Source organism: Pholis gunnellus (genome assembly GCF_910591455.1).
Source record: "Pholis gunnellus genome assembly, chromosome: 17".
Taxonomy (NCBI): Eukaryota; Metazoa; Chordata; class Actinopteri; order Perciformes; family Pholidae; genus Pholis; species Pholis gunnellus.
Window position 1 is genome coordinate 10,148,425 of NC_136544.1, and position 19,102 is coordinate 10,167,526.

At 44.2% G+C, this 19,102-nt stretch overlaps 1 protein-coding gene across 1 annotated transcript in view; it reads left to right on the forward strand.

The window, feature by feature from the left end:
- The first annotated feature begins 556 nt into the window (after window positions 1-556).
- The window catches only part of notch3 (notch receptor 3), a 28,638-nt gene continuing 10,092 nt past the window's right edge, over window positions 557-19,102 (forward strand). The window contains exons 1-13 of the mRNA XM_079176954.1: window positions 557-892; window positions 1,979-2,051; window positions 12,589-12,731; window positions 12,833-13,168; window positions 13,847-13,969; window positions 14,078-14,311; window positions 14,416-14,571; window positions 14,684-14,869; window positions 15,908-16,021; window positions 17,188-17,301; window positions 18,257-18,490; window positions 18,662-18,772; window positions 18,884-19,076. Coding sequence (XP_079033080.1) covers window positions 832-892; window positions 1,979-2,051; window positions 12,589-12,731; window positions 12,833-13,168; window positions 13,847-13,969; window positions 14,078-14,311; window positions 14,416-14,571; window positions 14,684-14,869; window positions 15,908-16,021; window positions 17,188-17,301; window positions 18,257-18,490; window positions 18,662-18,772; window positions 18,884-19,076 — 2,078 coding nt within the window. The 5' untranslated portion in view covers window positions 557-831. The remainder of the gene's footprint in view (window positions 893-1,978; window positions 2,052-12,588; window positions 12,732-12,832; window positions 13,169-13,846; window positions 13,970-14,077; window positions 14,312-14,415; window positions 14,572-14,683; window positions 14,870-15,907; window positions 16,022-17,187; window positions 17,302-18,256; window positions 18,491-18,661; window positions 18,773-18,883; window positions 19,077-19,102) is intronic.

The following is a 19,102-nucleotide window of genomic DNA, read 5'->3' on the forward strand; positions in this document are numbered from 1 at the left end:
AATTAATATGAGATATATTAGGGGTTGTAGAAATGTTATATTTAGTTTTTTCACAAACTTAGGTAATTGTTGGCTCTTTGTGGCTCTAAAATAACCCATAAAAATCACCTGTTGATTGAATGCTGATTATGGAACAAAAAAATCTACTAAATGTTTTTTGATAAAAGCAGCTTTTCAATTAATGTCTCAGCAAAGTATTCATTTGTATTGGTCGTTTAGACCGCCTCAACTAGTGGTCAATATATTCTCCTGTCTCCATTCTCTTTAGGGAGCGAAATCATTCTAACTATTCTGTTTTTTGTTGTGTGTGTGTGTGTGTGTGTGTGTGTGTGTGTGTGTGTGTGTGTGTGTGTGTGTGTGTGTGTGTGTGTGTGTGTGTGTGTCTGTGTCTGTGTGTGTGTAGGTGTGTGTGTGTGTGTGTGTGTGTTATGAGGGTTATTGTGTCGGTACGTAAAAGTCTCACTGCGCACAGACTATCTCGTGTGGGAGAGAGAGAGAGAGAGAGAGAGAGAGAGAGAGAGAGAGAGAGAGAGAGAGAGAGAGAGAGAGAGAGAGAGAGAGAGAGAGAGAGAGGAGGCGGAGTAACATCAGACGCTGGGACAGATCGGGAAGCAAAAGTTTTTCAAAAGTTTCAGGAGGTTAACCGAGAATCACAGCAGCCTTGGCCGAGCTGCGGAGGATAATACGGGATTGGGACCTAACGCTACACTTTCCGGCTGACTTTATGAAAAAGTCCCTATCGATTTTGGAGCCTTTATTTTTATGTGAACTTTATAAAGGATGTATTTCTACTAAAAGGCCAACTTGAAACGTTGGAAGTTTTTCACCGAAATGGAAGGGAATATTCCATGGATTATTTTGTCATTTTTATTGTTTATTCATATTTGTGAAGGTAAGTCAAATTAATTAAATGCAGTCGCTATGCACCCAGAGCTAGACTGGACATGTCTGAACTACCAAATAAAATAAAATCCAAACGAAATCGGGAGAATATCGCTAATGTTGTCGTGACATGAGACATTTGTATGTGCAAAACAGATATTGTACTTTTTATTTGTATTGCATTTTAGTTTGAGTTACCGCAAAAAGATAGGGAGATAGATACCGAAGACGTTTTTTCTCTAAATACCATACACACAATTGTTTTTGTGTGTATAAATGTCTTACTTCTGTATAGGGGAAAGTGTTTTTTGTTGTTTTTTAAGAAATAACAAAGGATCTCTCTTAGTTTCGTCTGTTAGAGAAGTCTGGTGGTGGGCTATGCCTCCTAGTAAATGAGCGCTGCTGCTCCACCGAGTTAACAAACCCCGAATTGCAGAAGTGGCTCCAACATCAGCAGCACTTTAAATCTTTGGCTGAGGAGCGTGGGCTTGTGAAATGATGCCTAACATAATAGCTGACTTTACAAAAAGGTATTTATTGTATGTGGGGAGGGGGCAGGGTAACAATTTGTTTAAGCTAAATCAGGGGGTGATGCACCGAAGTTACCCCCTCCCTTTCTAAACAAAGACCTTTTAAACAACTGATTTTTCCCCCCTGGAAGCGGTTGAGCAATGACTGTCAGATATGATAAATTAACGTCTCTTAGACAAACTTGTTTCCAAGCAGAAACAATCTCATGTCAGCATGTACTTCTATCAAGGGATCACAAAAGTTTATATGCTTTTTTTGACAAAGTAAACAACAAACAGGCGTGTGTCTGCAAGATGCCACAAGTGGCCAAAGGCCTGCTAAAGACATGCTTGAATTCTGTATCAGTGAGTTTTAAGAATTAAGGAGGTTACATCAATTTAACTATCTTCATAATACTTCACATATAGTTTAGAAAGATCACATACTATTTCAAAGGAGTATTAGTGATAGTATTGCTGAGATTAGTTACTTGTAGGGTTACGTGTTCCCCCTTAGGTTGAAGTGGATGACAAAAATTCATTTGTCAGTTGTCTGGTTCTCTAACAAATTTCTCTAATTTCCACAGGGTCCCGTTGCATGGATAAATACAGACCTTGTGAAAATGGAGGGACATGCTTAGATTCACCTTCTCGGTGCATGTAAGTGGAACATATTTAAAGATCTGACTTTTCTCCTGCATTACTTCTTAAACTCAGGCTTTTTTCAGGCATTCAAACCACTTGTTTGTAAATTGACAGGCTGTTATTTGTCAGTTGGTTCTTCAAAGGTTCAGGAAAAAAATGTAATCTAGTCTAAAACTTAAACAATTCAGTGAATTTGCTCTCATTATATCCTGTTGGCTTTTAATTTACAACAGTTACATAAAAGTGGTGAAAGATGGGACACATTAAATTAGGCCTACACAGATGAGCACCATCAAGCCTCAACATGTTGGGCAGCTACACTCATCTTTTGCACCTGTTAAAGAGCGTTGTCAGACATGTATCACATCATTATGCTGCGCATAGCAAGTCAAGTTTTCGATCTGTGTTTTTCATTGTTTATGTGAGTAAATTTCAAGGCTTTAAAACATTTCTTTGACAAATTGTCTTCATTTGGTGCCTGCTTCAGGCACTTTTGAGCTCTCACATCTTTTGACAGTGATAAGGCTTTTGTTTTTCAAATTGGTGGGGGGGGGTTGTGTAGGAACCTATTACAATAGTCAAGTTAAATGGCCTACAGTGTCTTGCCCGGGGGTCATCTGTCCTTTTTAAGAACCCTTTAGCTTAGGAAACATGCCTGAGTGTCTTGAGATACTTTCATTGATAGAACAAAAACTCCTGGGTTGCCGGCTGCTTCCCTCCAAAACAGTACATTTATTATTTTATTGGCATGGACTTTACAATACTGCAGGGTTCAAAGTTGAGCCATTACCAGGAATGCACTTTTCACAAGCAAACATGAGGGAATTTTTATTATACATATATTTCTTCTTCTATACATGAAAGTAACAACATGGTTCTATAAAGGGTTTGTTCTGCCAGTAGTCGCCATTGCACACTAGACAATGTGTAACTCGACTGCATGTGGAACAAGTAACTACCTCCCACATTTTTTCAATCATTAGCTGGAGCCAAGATGGGTGAGTGTCATTAAGTGAGTCAATGTATAATTGTATGCGGCCAGATCTTTTTTTCTTTTTTTTTCTCAACACATCCAACATCGTTTTTCTGAGCAAATCATTTTGTGTCAACACCAAACAGAAATAGCACTTCCCTACCACAAGTGAAAAGTAACACTCTCAATGTTTTACTTAGTTTCAACATTAGTCTCCAATGTTTTCTCATGGAAGATGCCATTCATTCATCCTTTGTGCTCCTTCAATCCTTTTGTGCTGTGTACATGCGTTAGAGGTGTAAAGGTCGGGCACGTGTCATTACTATGCTGGTACAGTGCCAACAAAATGAAGCACTTAAAGTGCAAAGGGCAATTATGTCTCATAGAAGGGGACATCAAATGTCATACCACACAGCGTAGAAAGAGTCCCATGGCAGGGCAGAGCAGTGGAGCGGAGCGTGGACACATGAGAGTGGTCAGACCAGTCCTAGACAGAGGTGAGTGGTGGAGCCACCCCACCCCTTCCCCTGGGAGCCCACAGAAACGGGAGATTGCAAACAGCAGAAAAGATCCTTTCTTCTACCAGATACCTGCCTGTAACCTGGCACCATCAGAACAGGGCGTAGAGAGGGAGAGAAGAAAGGCCATGGCAAAATGAAGCCGATAAACAGGGTGGAAAGACAGAAACAAAATGCAGTTACAAACAGATAGGCCTACATGTTTTGGCATTTGAAAGGAATTCGGAGAATCAGTAGGAAATAACTTAGCTTGAAATCACCCCTGTTCTACAGAACCACACACACTGGTCTTTCTAGAGAATGTTCATCTGTTCCTACTTGTTCTCCAGACACTTGCTTGTTTAATTTTTCTTACTGCGGGTATCTTCTCAAGCGACCGTAAAACTGAGTGTATGGCAGCTACCATTGTTACTGTCCCAGATACCAATGTATCGTCTCTCTTGTTAGCAAACACAAACACACTATAGCTCGAACATGAAAGAAAGGTTCTCTAGCCTCTTAGTCATTTATGTGCCTCTGAGTGTGGCTAGTCCTCAGTTGGCTTAGTAGAGGTTGCAGGCCAGAGATGCTGATAGGAGATTACAGTGGTAAACTATTCAAGTGAACATACTGATTCCCATTTCACCTCTTTCAGTTGCTCAGTAAAAATCAGTCAATGCTTTTAGTCTGAGTGGGTTGAGCATTCCAACCTTGGTACTAACTTCCATCAGAGATTGACTGCAACTGTTTGTCAGCCATAAATTCCTTTCTTTGTGATTGAAACAATGGTTGAACATGATGTAGAATGACTGGTTGCATTCACTATTCCTAAAGTGATCACATTTTTACACAAAATAATTTGAAACTCCAGTGTACAAACACTGCAGTAACAAAGAAGTGCAACTACAATTGTAAATTGGTAAATAGGGTGGTTAGGGAAATCCAGTATTTACAGCAATCTGGTATGAGTCAACTTGTGTTCAGCTCAGAATCCATGTCAGACGTGGGTTTATGTGAGAAATGGTATAATTAAAGCAGGTAGAATGTGTTTGATGAAGATGATTACCATTGAAATTGATGCACTTCATCACCATATGAATCTTCACTGAAACGAGCCTTTGTGTCTGAGTCTGCAAACACAGTTGTATTCACACATGCACTGGTGGGAGTGTGGCTTTTACCAAACCAGAAAGTAAAAGTTGCATAGTAAAACCCAAAAACATAAACCCAATGGGTAAAATCAATTAGATTTTTTGTTTATAAACTGCCGCAGAATTTAATTACGATTGGATTTTCATCCAATCCCAAAGCATACACTTCCATCTTCTACCAGTTGTCTTTGTTTGAGGGCTGCAGATAAGCACATGTAGGTGAGATTTTGTAGTATGTCTGTTCCAGAGATAAAGATGCTCCGTAACGTCAGCTCTTCAATCCAGCCTTTGCTAGGTTCAAAATAGCACTACACAACATGGCTTACATTCAAAATACAGTGTTGTAATATGAGGTTTTATCTACATTTTCTGACACACTGTTCTCCTTAACAATTAATTTTAAGTAGTGACCAATAAGTCTCCTTTCTATGATCTTACTGTGGCCCAGAGTTTTGAACTTGACAGTGAAGGGTTGATTGTGTCACAGAGAGTGCGGCCTTCTAGGTGAGCAATCAGGAAGTCCAGTTGAAGAGCCTTGGGCCCCTCGGCTCCGCCCTGTGAGCAGAAAGTGCTGCCTTGCGAGGGCCACAGCGGCGTGGCCGGAGGAGAGATAATTAGGCAGATTGAGAGGGTGTCATTCAGAGAGGATCCAGCTGGAGGGATCGGACTGGGGGCAGGGAGTGGGTAGAGGGAGGCTGGGTTGAAGCGAGGGATGGGGGGTGGGGGGGTGAGCTGCGTAGAGGACAGCTGGTGGATGTTGTGATGGTAATCCAGTGAAGTCAGATCTTGACAAAGGGGAAGCATAGGGCCAGGTGCTGCCATTGAGCAGTCAGCCGCCCCCATACTGTGAGAGACAAGCTCGTGGAGGAATGAAGCCGGTAGCTCACAGTCCCTCTAGCACATGTTGCCTCTCACAGCGCAATGGCAACCAGGTCCACTCTTTCTCTCTCTGCGTGTCGTCCCTGCTCTGGCGGCTCATCCTCTGCCTCTGTGTCTCAACACAGTGGCAGATCACAGATTACGTCCAACTCTTTCCTCTGAGCTGAATGGAAATAAACGTGTGGCTTCTTCGCTGCGTGAGGCCCATGGATGGATACAGTGGTCCCCTTTATGTTATTAATGCTTTGCCCTTGGCGTCAGTAGCAGAGTTAGCATATAAATTGTGAGTGTTTTGTTATGACCCGGCAACTCCCAGCCTCTTAGAACATGATGAAGAGGACATCTTTGACTTTGATAGGGAGCAGACTGTCCAGCAAGGGAGCAGACTGCTGTTTCTCTAGTAAAACGTTTTTTTATTTTATTTCACTTCAAAATACCAGGAACTGTTCATTTGTTTAAAGAGAATGGACACATATTCTTTTAGATGTTTTCAATAAGGACAAATTCAGTTTTCAGAAGGGAGAGGGTACAACCTTTCCAAATGTGAAATGGGGCAAATACAAGTTAATTTACAAAAGAAATGCATTTCTGCAATTCACTAAGAAGCGGAAATACACACACATGCCAATGCACATATTTACTGACGGACCATAGCAAAGGGACAGCTTATATTGTTGGCTTAGTTCAGAGCACCTCGGGGCTAGTGTTTTCTTTGGCATCTTTATGGTGGATTAGAAAGGAATGCTTAGTAAGATTCCTCCTGTCCCTCTGGTGCTTTCAGGTTATTGTCCGTACCTCCCATCCATTCACCCTGGTTTTCCCTTCAGGAATGCCTTCAACAATACCGTCAGCCTAGTCTCATTGGAAATGGGATGTTTGGAATGACTTGTTTGATTTGCAATTACTTTGCAATTTTCTGAGGCGACATATAGCCCATATCACTCATGCTGTCCTGACAGGCAGATGGAGCCATTGTCATGTCATTAGGAAAGCTAATGCATTACAGACCCAGTAGTTTGAAATTACTTAAGGAGAGCAGTTGTCATATCTATGAGGAGAGGAGTACTGTCTGACCAAGAGGTTACGCCATCATAGGGAGGAAGATTTGGGTTTGTTGTCCTTTTTTTTTTCTCTGGGTCATGACTTAAGTCTGAGCTGTGGTTCCCAGGCCCCGTCACAGGAAGTTGTGCCTTCTGACCTCCGTGCTACGCACATCCTGTCTTATCAGAGAGGCTTAAGCAGCTTACTCAGCCCAGCCAGGTCTCCATGCTCCTTAACTTTCTCGTCTTTTGAGTCATTTTATTTCACCCTCCCCACATATGCTAAAACTCGTATTATCATTTACTACTTGGAATTTATATCTGAGTATGTGGAAAAGAAAAGAAAAAGTTGCGCTCTCACACGTCACACATTTGCAGAAAACAAACCCAGTGTGCTAATTGATTTCATATTTTTGCATTATTGGCACAGGAACATCTAGTTGGAATTTATGTATTCTTCTTCTTTTTGGAGTCAATGTATGTCCGAACCATATGCTTTTGTAGGGATAAGCCTGCCTCTGAAGCCTCATCCCCTGGTTGTTTGTTCTTATCCGTGAGAAGATGACTTCTGAAGAGACATTCGGGCAGGCGTGATTGGAATAACTGAGGCCCGCCAGCAAAATTTCCCCAGTCTCTCCCTCCCCTTTAGAAGAGGAAGGGATGGGTCCATCATTAAATGATTCAGGAAAAGGCATTCATTTTTCCACTAAGCACATTTTCCACCGACATCTTGATTTCAATGTTTACCTTCTCTGTATTTAAGGTTTTGGGACTTAAATACCTTGCCACATGGATACAAGACAAACTTCCTACATTATTATGTATGTCCACCAGTCTTCTTTAACTAGTACTTCTTTGGCTGCAGTTAAGGTAATAGACATGTTCTGGCTGTTATCTTTTGCTTATTAATAAGAGCCTTTGCCAGTGCAACAAAAACAATTTCATTCTTTCAGTCAACATTGTTAAATTGGAGTGTGGTTCTGTTTAATCCACTGTAATTGTGCAGCAAATGTTTGCTCTGAAATGAATAGCAATACAGGCCATTAGAAGTTCTAAGATCATTTTTGTCACGCCATGGTTTTGCTGTTAAGGCTAATATGAGAAGCATTGGACATTGAAGTTGAACTTTCATGTTAGGTTGGGGATGGGGTCCCTTTTTTATATTTCACTTTCAAAGTTTAATGGAATCTGGTTCAGTTTAGGTGGTTGGGTGGGGTTTTCGTGGTTGAGTTCAGTGCAGAATGCTTTGAAAGACCTCGACCCTGGGATTCATGCAATGTGGTTATGGGCAAATGTGTTGCTATTTGAAAAATTTCAAGGAGCAGTCTTCCAAAAATCTGTTGACACTTGAGGCAAATTGGTTCGGATAGTGTACAGACAAAAAGTTTGGAAAAAAACTACCATCTCTCATTGTGTTCTTTTCATAGCAGTATTAAAGAGCACTTAGCAACAAGGGAACATTTTTTTTATTCACTTGGTGCAGAAGATCTGTGCAGTCCCCACTGCCAGGCAAATGCCAGACATTTCTGGATTTATGGTCGTATACATGTGAATCTGAATCGGAGGTGAGAAGGACGCACTGGCAGCCTTCCTAGCTTTCTAGTCAGATTCATTACTGCTTTTTCTCAAGAGAAAGTTAAATGTCCTTATATTCACATGTTTAATATTCATGCTCTGGGGGGGCTCTGGAAACCTCCTTCTGGAGATTTCAATACCTCCATTGTGTGTCAAAGCACAATTGTTGGAACAAACTTTGCACTTTAAACTGTGAAACACGCATCCTTTTAGACATGATCATACTTAATTACCAGTCTGAATTGGTGCCGCACGGCGCTCAGCGCTACCTGCATATGAAGGGGATCGGTCCTCTGAAGTGCCCCAACTGTCCTTACGAAACCCTGTCTCCCAACACCCCCTTTTTCTCACTCCGGTCTCTCTCACCATGGGTTACTGTTGCCAGGCTACAGCCCAGGCCTGTTGGTCCATGTAAGCCCAGGCCTGAAAGACTAGCTGTTTGGGTCACTGCTCCCCCCCAGCACTTTCATACAAAGGAGTTCTGACTACTTTAGCTCTTTTATTTGGGCCACAAAACACTCCCCAACCCCCAATCTGGCTCTTTGCTGAGAAAGGGAGAGCCAAGCTGGGGAGAGCAGAGCAGAGGAGGCTGTTGGGAGGAGGAGGGGGGATGTGGATGGGATCCTGTTGGCAGTGTGGTGTCAGTATGGACTCGCATTAAGGAGTAGATCTGGTTCCTGCTTGCTTGTAGAAAGGAGGGGGTGAGGGAAAGACGTCTCTGTTGAGAGAAGGAAGGAGACGCTGTTTCCCAAAGATCCTAATATTGTTTTAGCAGCCTTAGACTCAAATGAATTCTTAAAATTTTGATTAGCTCTTTTCATGCAATTTAGATGTTGAAATCTTGCCCAAAGTCAAAAGATAGTGGTTCTGTTGTTGTTGCTCTTCCTCTCTATTAGTTTTAGGAAATGCCCTCTGAGATAGGAAGACTCCTTTATACTTGTTGCTTTGTGGAGCATGACTGTGTGTATGAACCGTGTCAGAGATTACAGCCTCTTTGTTAACAGGTGAGTCACCTTCTGACCTCTGGCAGAGTAGCTGTTATTGTATAGGAGAGGATGAGCTCAGGTTACCCTGCTTCAGTGACCCAGAAGGCAGGAAAACTGGCATTGTGTTACACACATAAAGGTGACAGAACTCACTTACGTAAATCAAACTGTTTTAGTCAGATGATCCTCATACTTGATGTAGAACAACTGAGCAATCACAGTGCACTGCTGTAACGTCTTATTTCATATTAAAGAAATGTTTTGGAGGGTAATTTGCACTTTAAACTCTTCATTAAATGTTTAACAATTGCCATTGTCTTTCTTCTTTCTTTTATTACTTTCTCTGTGTATCTTCTCTTTTATGGGTTCACGATACTACCCTTCCTCAGAGGCTGAGGCTGGTTGTAAGTTTCTTTTCTTTGTGTTTGGGTGTGTAGTGATTGTTGCATGTTGTTTGCATTGTTGCAGTGGTGCCTTCGTGTCAGTCTTTAAAGTTTGTTAAGAGGAACTGTTAATGCATGCGTTTGTGAACGATGACCTCATCTCTTGAGTATTGTGAAATGGTCAATGTGTGTTTGTGTGTGTGTGTGTGTGTGTGTGGTTATGGGTACTGGGAATTTCCCATGAGTAAAAGAGTACAGTTGTTTTGGCTTAAAGTCTGACAGGAGATGTAGATGCCAGACACCCAGAGGTTCACTGACATATGTGGACAGATGCGCGGTGCCGGGGCTGCAGCTGGCAAAAGTCCTCATATGTGTTGACACGGGGAGATTACCCATTCTGGCCATCCCTCCAGTGTACTCAAAGACCTTCTCCTCATCTGCTCCACTCTCTTCCTCAAAGGTCAGAAGTCGACACTCACTAAATATGACTCAAGCCCATTGCGCAACAGCAGCTAGCACCTGCCTTCCACATCCGCCACAAATAAGGCAAATGGGCCTAGGCCAAGGCATAGTTCCTGCCTTGCTGTTCCCAGAGGTAATGGAATCCGCAAGGTTGTAAAGAGCCTGATAAGGAGACTCTCAGGTGCACCAGGACAAAGTTGCATGTCTCTCACAGTGTCCGCACTGATAGCGTACTGATTTGTGTGTTATGGGAGTAGCATGTTGGCTATGAGTCAGACCTAGACAAAAGACTGTGTGTTTTGGCTGCTCAGTTCAGTGTGTATTCGTCAGGGAGGACAAATTATTTATCAGACACAACTACTATCGTCATTCTTACACACACACACACACATGCACACATCTACACTATGATAGACACAAATGAAAACAAATGCACTTTATTCTCATAGCTGAACACACTTCATTCCAGATATCCGCCAACATGCACTTGAACACACAATACTTTCTGGAATGAGTTTTAAATTATTCCCTGTCTACACAGAGTCACGATGGTCTTCCTAGAACAACAGCCTGTTAAGACTGTAGCTCTTTGGCTTTCATGAGCAGTCGAATGCCCGCAATACAGAGTGGCTCCGGAAGAATGTGTCAGTCTGTGTTGTACTTTTCAGCTCTATAAGCAACTTTCTTCACTGGCCCTTTAAAAGCCCTCTTTGTGCCACATTTGTGTTTCATTTTTTAGTGACACCCTAGATTCCAGACATAGTTAATTTGCCTCTAAATAAACCCAGCCAAGCCATGACAAATAGCCATGGTGACCAAAAGTGTGGGGGTGGTGGGGGGGGGGGGGGTGTGTTGAGTCGGGTGTCAGGCTTGCTTGTTCGTCTGTGAGGTTGCTAGGACAACAGGGATCGTGCATTCGGAGTGAGTCCAGTGTTTTCATAGCAAGGGACGAGGGGATTACAGGAAATATGACATGACATTCTTGCTGGACCAGACCACTCTCTCCTCCTCTTCGTCGCCCTCTCCACCAATTCTACCTTCTAAAGACATTCTCTCCTGCAGAGAAGCCCCAACCCACTCCCTGCAGCCTGAGTGACATTATCATCACAATTAGACGGGGGACCTCTGACATTTGACCTCTCAGCGCGTGAGAGAAGGGGGTTGTCGGGGGGGGGGGGGGGGAGCCAAGCTGGCGTTCTGGGGGGCTTTAGGAGATGGAAGAGAAGCTGTAATAACTATCTGAATAACCTTGCTCAACAGTGGTGCTCTAGTGCAGCTTCACTTTAACTTTCACACCATGGGAAAAATCTTCATTCCCAACAGCATTTATAGTTGATACAGATAATTGATTTTTTTTTTTATAGACAAACAAACTATTACTTTGGAGACATATAGTTTATTAAGGGGGGAAGGTACATCACAACAGTAAACGATGAACTAACACTAGTGTAGTGGTGATGCTCCTGTTAAAGAGAATAGATGAAAACCCATTGTTGATCCTGCCCAGGGGTTCCTTTCCAATGAAAGAGAAGACAGAGCCCAAGGGCGGGCCAAAACCTAGCCGTCACTGCCCTGTCATCAGCATCAAACAGCCTGTTTGAAGAGGGGGCTTGTCCCCAGCCAGGGGCTCCATTGTGGGTATAGGGTTACCAGCTCATACTGTACTCCTTAGTAAGTCCAAACCTTGTCTATACTCCCATAGGACTTTTACAGAGTACTATAGGAAGCAATGTTTATATGTTTATCTCAATTTCTGAGTGGAGCAGGCTTAGGTCAGGCTTACAAAACGTCTTCACAGCCGACATAGCGAACGCAGCGCATAAGCAAAGCAACAGCAGAAGCTTCATTTCCTCACGTGTGTCTACACAGGATGCGTTCAGGCACATTATTAAGTGTATGTCACCTGTGTTTTTGTAAGTAGCTGTATTGATTAAGATAGAAGCCTGTCTGTTCCATAAGTTGTGCGTGAGATGGATGACTGAAAATGTTGTTCCATTTAGATACCACAGCTGCTTCTCCTATTCGGTTCTTGTGTGCTGCGTGTAGTCCTCGTTTTTCTCATGTCAGTAATTGTTGGCAGTAATACGTTTCCAGACTGCTGTTTCTGGGTGTGTTCTTTTTCATATACGAGAACAGAGCAAGAGCTGAGATGCGGAAAACTGTAACCGTTTAAGAAGAATGTTAGCTGACATGGACAAACTGAGGCTTTTTAGTTGGAAATAACAGAGGATGTGCCTTGTGAAGCCTGTACGACAAAGAGAGATAGCCTCCCTCCATCTTCAAATTGTTTTGAGTGTATGTCTGTTTTACTTTGTGTGTGTATGTACTGCATGGTAAGTACTTATGGGGTAAGCAATGTTATTACAAATTCATTCCAGGGTGCAGAAGAATTACTCAAGCCAATGTATGAGTCAGCCAGCAGGCCTTGCCAAGGTGTCAGGGGCCCTGATTGCCAAACCCAGAACTTAATGGGATTTGGGCTACACTGGAGTTTGAGTGTCACAGCTCGGTCTTTAATACCTTAGTTTGTCATCTTGTGATCTGTTTTGACCTCCGGGTCAAAGACATCCTAATGTGTGTGTGTGTGTGTGAATTTGTTTGTCCAGATGTCGTCTGGGATTCATTGGTCCTCTCTGTCAGCACCTGGATCCCTGTCATCGATCGCCATGTCTGAACGGAGCAGCTTGCAAGAGCCAGGTGGTCAATGGTATCCCACAATACACCTGTGTGTGCCAGAGAGGGTTCAGAGGTACATTTATCAGAGTTTGTCTTAATTAGAGAGATTGGATCTGAGAAGGGAGATTGAAAGTTCCTATTTTAACTTAATACAATTCACTATTTAATTTCCAGGCCAAGACTGCTCCCTCATTGATGCCTGTGCCACAAGTCCCTGTGCCAATGGGGCCCGTTGTGCCAATTGGAATAACCACTACAACTGTTCCTGCCCACCTGGCTTCCAGGGAAAGAACTGCCGCAATGACATTGACGAGTGCCGCAAGCCTGGCGTGTGCCTCAATGGTGGCCTCTGCATTAACACCCACGGGTCCTTCCGCTGTCAGTGCCAACCTGGATACAGCGGGCGCACATGTGAGGTGTCCACCCTTCCCTGTGCCCCATCTCAGTGCCTTAATGGGGGCACCTGTCGCCAGACCAGCGACCATTCCTACGAGTGTGCTTGCCTACCAGGTAGAATAACTCTTTATAAGTGTAATAGACCACACATGTACACACACACACACACAAAATAAAAAAAGTTAGTGTGCAGACCCTGTTTTTTTCCCAGGCCCTTAGCACAGGCATACAGATGTTCCCAGCCTGATGATGTAGCTGTTAGTGCTGTTTCTGGGATTAACTCCTCCCTCCCAAGTCAGCTTCCTGTCTGCTATTAATAGCTAATGATGGGAGATGGGATGGTGGGAGAGTTGTAGAGGCAGCCCGCCGTCACTCTACTCCACTCTGCTCTTTTCACAACAGAAGGAATTTACTTTATGGGCCTCCTGGTTTCCCACTGGGGGACTGACAGGAAATGTCTCTTGCCAGAGAGGAAGTCATTGAAACTGTGAGAGATTATAAAACAAGCAAACACTGCGGGGAGTGCGGACCTCTGAAGCAGGCAAGAGTCACGGCTGTTGCTGGCATAGTATGGGAACCATCATAAGAAGACGTAAACACTCAGACACCCTCTGAACCTTTTTACTGCCCACGTTACCCCACGCCGTCTCTAGTGTGGGAAATGTAACTCAACGTCATGAGTGGAGATGCTCTGTGTCTGGAACAGGAACCACTGAATGTTTAGTAAACGCTCAGTTGGTGTATGTTACTGTCTATCATAACTCTTTTTTTTTCTCTCTCCTTCTGTCTCAGGGTTTGAGGGACACAACTGTGAGAATAATGTGGATGACTGTCCAGGTCACAAGTGTATGAATGGAGGAATATGTGTGGATGGAGTCAACACCTACAATTGCCAGTGCCAACCAGAATGGACAGGTACATATCTATTAACAAAATATACACAGTAATATCAACTTTAAATATAAATATATATATATCTCATGGTGAGTATGTACAAGCAAATATATCATCTAATCACTCTAGGGCAATACTGTGCTGAGGATGTCAACGAGTGTCTCATGCAACCAAATGCCTGCCATAATGGGGGTACTTGCTTCAACACCATCGGTGGTCATACCTGCGTCTGTGTTAACGGTTGGACCGGAGATGATTGCAGTGAGAACATCGATGACTGTGCCATAGCCGTTTGCTTCAATGGTGCCACCTGCCATGACCGTGTAGCATCCTTCTTCTGCGAGTGCCCAGTTGGAAAGACGGGTACGTGGGTTTGTCAAATGGCCCCTGTGTTTCGCTAAGTCTTGGCTGCTGAATAGTTTATTTCATGTGTTTTTTGTGTGTGTCTTCCTGTGCCGTCCCCACAGGTTTGCTGTGCCACCTTGATGACGCATGTGTAAGTAACCCTTGCAACGAGGGGGCAGTGTGCGACACCAACCCCCTTAATGGCCGTGCCATTTGCACGTGTCCTGCCGGCTTTGTAGGAGGCGCCTGCAACCAGGACATGGATGAGTGTTCGATTGGTAAGTCTGCAATTTCTTTAAATAATTTCTCAGTTACTGGTAATAGCCTCTCCGCTTGGTCTTTTTCCCTTTAGTGTGTTTCATATACTGAACCTCAGCCTTGTGCCCGCAGGTGCCAACCCATGTGAGCATTTTGGTAAATGTGTGAACACAGAGGGCTCCTTCCAGTGTCAGTGCGGCCGGGGTTATGCCGGCCCGCGGTGTGAGATTGACATCAACGAATGCCTGTCCATGCCCTGCCAGAACGACGCCACTTGCCTGGACCGCATTGGAGAGTTCACCTGCATCTGCATGCCAGGTATTCAGGCCTGTTGTATTTCAGCACTTCCAATGAAACAATACAGAACACCTCAATTCACCCTGATCATCCACTTAAGACAGCCACAAACCCATAGCAGAGTGGAACAACTTATTATTTAAACTTGCAGAAGCATCATCAACAATTCTGCCAGACTGATTGCCAGTGTAGACTGTTATGTAATGCATTCCCATTGACGTTGGGGGTGTGGAGGGTCTGCGCTACTCTCAGTGCACTATACAGCCAGACAGGGTATTAGTTTGGACTAAGTGATGGTTTGGACACTCAATGACAAAAACACAGTGAAACTCTCACGCACAGTCCTACATGCATCCTGGGGTTTTGGGAACTATACAAATTAGAGCTGGGAGTCGGGTCTATAGGACTGTATGTGAGAGAGGGCGAGCAGTTAGGGGGAGGAGTGTGCTGTGAATACTAATGAGTGGTAGAGTGGTGGGAATGGAGCGGAACAATAGGGCCCCTCTGTGCTCCACTTTGCACCCCTCATACACAGAGAGGGAAAGAGGCCTTTTCCCAGAGCCTCTCCCCCTCCCCCTTCTTTTCCAGAGACAGGCCCTTCCTCATAACCCTCCTCATCATCAGCCAGCCTGGCAAAGCTCATGTGGAGCTGCTGATTATTTCTGATTCCACGCTAGCCTCTCCCCCAGCACTCTGATCCACACTCTGTTTCACCTCAATGAAGGAACCCTCCGTAGTTTGCTAACGCAGAATGTATAACACGCATCTGTTGAATGGGACACTGACCCAGGGAGGGAAAATGCTCTGATTTCAGGTCAGTATAGTGGGAACACTGGGGATGCTCTAGGGATCTTTTATCCATTCTGTGGTTCAGCAGAGTGTGTGTCAAAGTGTCAAAATCTCTGAGGCCTCCCATGAGAGAACGGTTTCCCACAGATCCTTTCCCCATCGCAAAGAGTACCCACTACTACTGACATAGCCGTACATAAAAGCGGAACATAATGAATCTGCTTCAACTGCAAAAACGTATGTGATTCAGTTTGAGCTTCTCTCTTCCAGGTTACATGGGGACTTACTGTGAGGTTGACGTAGATGACTGTGAGAGCAACCCATGTGTGAATGATGGTATCTGTCGGGACATGGTCAATGGCTTCACGTGCACCTGCCAGCCAGGTAAGACTTCTCTGCCTTGCTGTGATTTTTCTTCCCTGTGTTTATTTCTATCCCTGTTAACAACTCAGAGAGCCAAAGTTTAAATGTCCACAGAAACGGAGGAGGGAGGGCAGGCCTTGCTACTTCTGCCTGCTGGTGTTTAGAGCCCACAAGGCAGCCTGTCCTCTCCTCCTGCCTGAACAAAGACACTATTGTGACCCCCGCTCCCCTCCTCTGTGGAATGTGGAAGGGACAGCAGTCTCCCTCATCTTGCCCTGGTGGTGGTGGGGAACAGCAGTCCTGCTAATGAGATTCTTTTCCAGGTCCTCAATTTACATCTGGGACAGACGTCCCCTCTCCACCCCCCATCTAGCTATTGAGCCGGTGGAGCTGATGCAGGAAGGGGATGGGGGGGGGGTTCCCTAAAAGAGAAAACAATCCCACCGTCTCCTCTAACCCCCCCCCCCCCCCTTTAGCAGCCCAGGCACCAACACACAGACCGTCGTGACACTGTTAATCAACTGAGCAGTGTGCTACGAATGCACCAATTCACCCCTGTCTGGGCACTTTGCCCACTGATTTCAAGCCTGCTCAGTTTCTCAAGCTTTTCAAGCCAGTAGATTTGAGATATTATTACTTTTGTTATCATTCATAATTAATGTATTCATTCATTATTCATATTATTGTTGTTGTTATTGAGGCTGTTGTTAAAGCGAGCTGTTTCTCCACACATTCTATATAATTTATTGTACCACCGAGTCAAAAAATGCCAGTGTAGAGAAGCCATTGTACTAACACACAGAAATGTGACATAACCTGAAGTGAAATAAAGCTGCCTAAATTGGATTTTGCTTCCCAGATATTTCAAACCACCTGATAGCAATATTCATTTATTTTCACATCCACCTTGTGTGCACTACATTGTAAGTCCCTTCTCATAAACAGTATCAAGGTCACAGGCTTTCCAATGCATTCTGTAGTGGTCATCTTAACACTGGTCCAAGTGCACAGATGACATGTCCTTAACCAGTCGAGACGCTCTCAAACCCAACCTGAGCCAGACGTCACTAACCTAGCTAAAGACCTCTGCCCTTCTAAGAAGAGACAGAACTGCCCTCTGACCTGAGCACGGACCCTTCCACTGGACCTTCTTTCTGACCCTTCACCTCTGTGTTTGTATGTCCCAGGGTTTACTGGCACCATGTGTCAGATCGACATAGATGAGTGCGCCAGCACGCCCTGCCAGAATGGAGCGAAATGCTACGACCGGCCCAATGGGTTCGAGTGCCGCTGTGCTGAAGGTAAGGGCTTCTGTACCAAATAGTTGTCAGTGAATAATTGTTAGGATGTACACAGCTCAAGATGTCTTCCCAGGCAGAAGAGCAGATGAGCCTTAACCACTTGTTGGGCTGCATTTGGTCTTTGTTAAGTGTTCGTTGTTTTGGGGGGTCAGCTATTTCCCTGGATGTCTGCTGGCCAAGCAGACTGACTTGAGGCCCCTAATCCCCCTCTTTCCCTCGCCGGCTCTCAGGATCATGGGGTCACTGAGGACCAGTAGTTGCCAAGAAAGGAGCCTTGGTCATCACCCCGACATCTGTTCATCTATTAAACCCCCACACACCACCTCATGCTGCATCTTATCTTTCATTCCTTCACATTCAGTCATGTCCAAGTTTGAAAACAAGCCCAAATACAGTGAGCCACATAAAAGTTTGTCACAAAGACCGCATGTATGAGCTGACTGTGTGTATACATTGAAATGTAACATGTTTGTTTGGACCTAAACCTACCGAGGAGCCTGCTTCATTGTTTCAGTGGCCAGCTGCTTGGTACTCCCTCTGTTTGTGGGCCCCTTCTGTTGAGTGAAGTGGCCCTGTTTGACGTGGCGCAGTCTATTGTTCCCTCCGCCACTGAGAACAAAAGCAGGACTGGGAGGCCTGTGTAGGGCCCTTCTTTACTGCTTTGCCCAACTCGGCACAGCACTACACACATACCACACAAACCAACACACAGACATTGTCGACATGGAAACCACAGTAATCTCAACCCAAAACCTCTAGAAGCTTTTATAAAGAAAAAGTGGGAAACAGACGGAGGAAGTTCAACAAAATCACTAATCAATTGAGAAAAGGTGGAACATTGGATAAAAATGGAACTTTAGAATTATAAATGCTTTCATTCAGAAAAAAAACCTTTGCTGCATCAAATGACCAGATAAACAATCTACATTTCTTCTTTTTTTTTTTTCATCTTTAGGTTACGAAGGGACACTCTGCGAGAGTAATATCAACAACTGTCAGCCTGACCCATGCCACCATGGTACTTGCATAGATGGCATTGCCAGCTACACCTGTAACTGTGACGCTGGCTACACAGGCTATCGCTGTGAGAACCAGCTCAATGAGTGCCACAGCAACCCTTGTCAGAATGGGGGCAAGTGTGTGGACCTGGTCAACAAGTACATCTGCCAGTGCCAACATGGAACCTCTGGTAAGAGGAATAACTTCAAAATCACATAGTCCGACCTTGTTAATTGAAAACCTTTTGAATTGTTTTTGTAATAAAAATAATTCATTTCCAGTGACTTTACTGCTAAATCATGGTGTATGCTCACACATCAATGTAACAACTCTAACTTTAAGTTACTCTTTGTCAACACAGGCACAAACTGTGAAATCAATTTTGATGATTGTGCCAGCAACCCATGTGACTATGGCATCTGCAAAGATGGCATAAACCGCTATGACTGTGTTTGCAAACCTGGCTTCACCGGTAAGGCCCTTTGACGGTGAAAGCACACATTTGAGATTAGTAAATCAGTCCTCATTGGAAATGTTTCATATTTTCTTTCTTCTGATCGTGTCTAAAAATCTCTCCTGCCAGGTTCCAAGTGTAATGTGGAGATAGACGAGTGTGCATCCAGCCCCTGTAGAAATGGGGGGACATGTGTGGATGAAGAGAATGGATTTCACTGCCAGTGTCCGGAGGGGTTTAAGCCCCCTTACTGTTACTCTCAGGTGGACGAGTGTGGCAGCAGCCCATGTGTCCATGGCTCATGCAGGGATGACATCAACGGGTATGATTTGTTTCAGACTTTGTCGC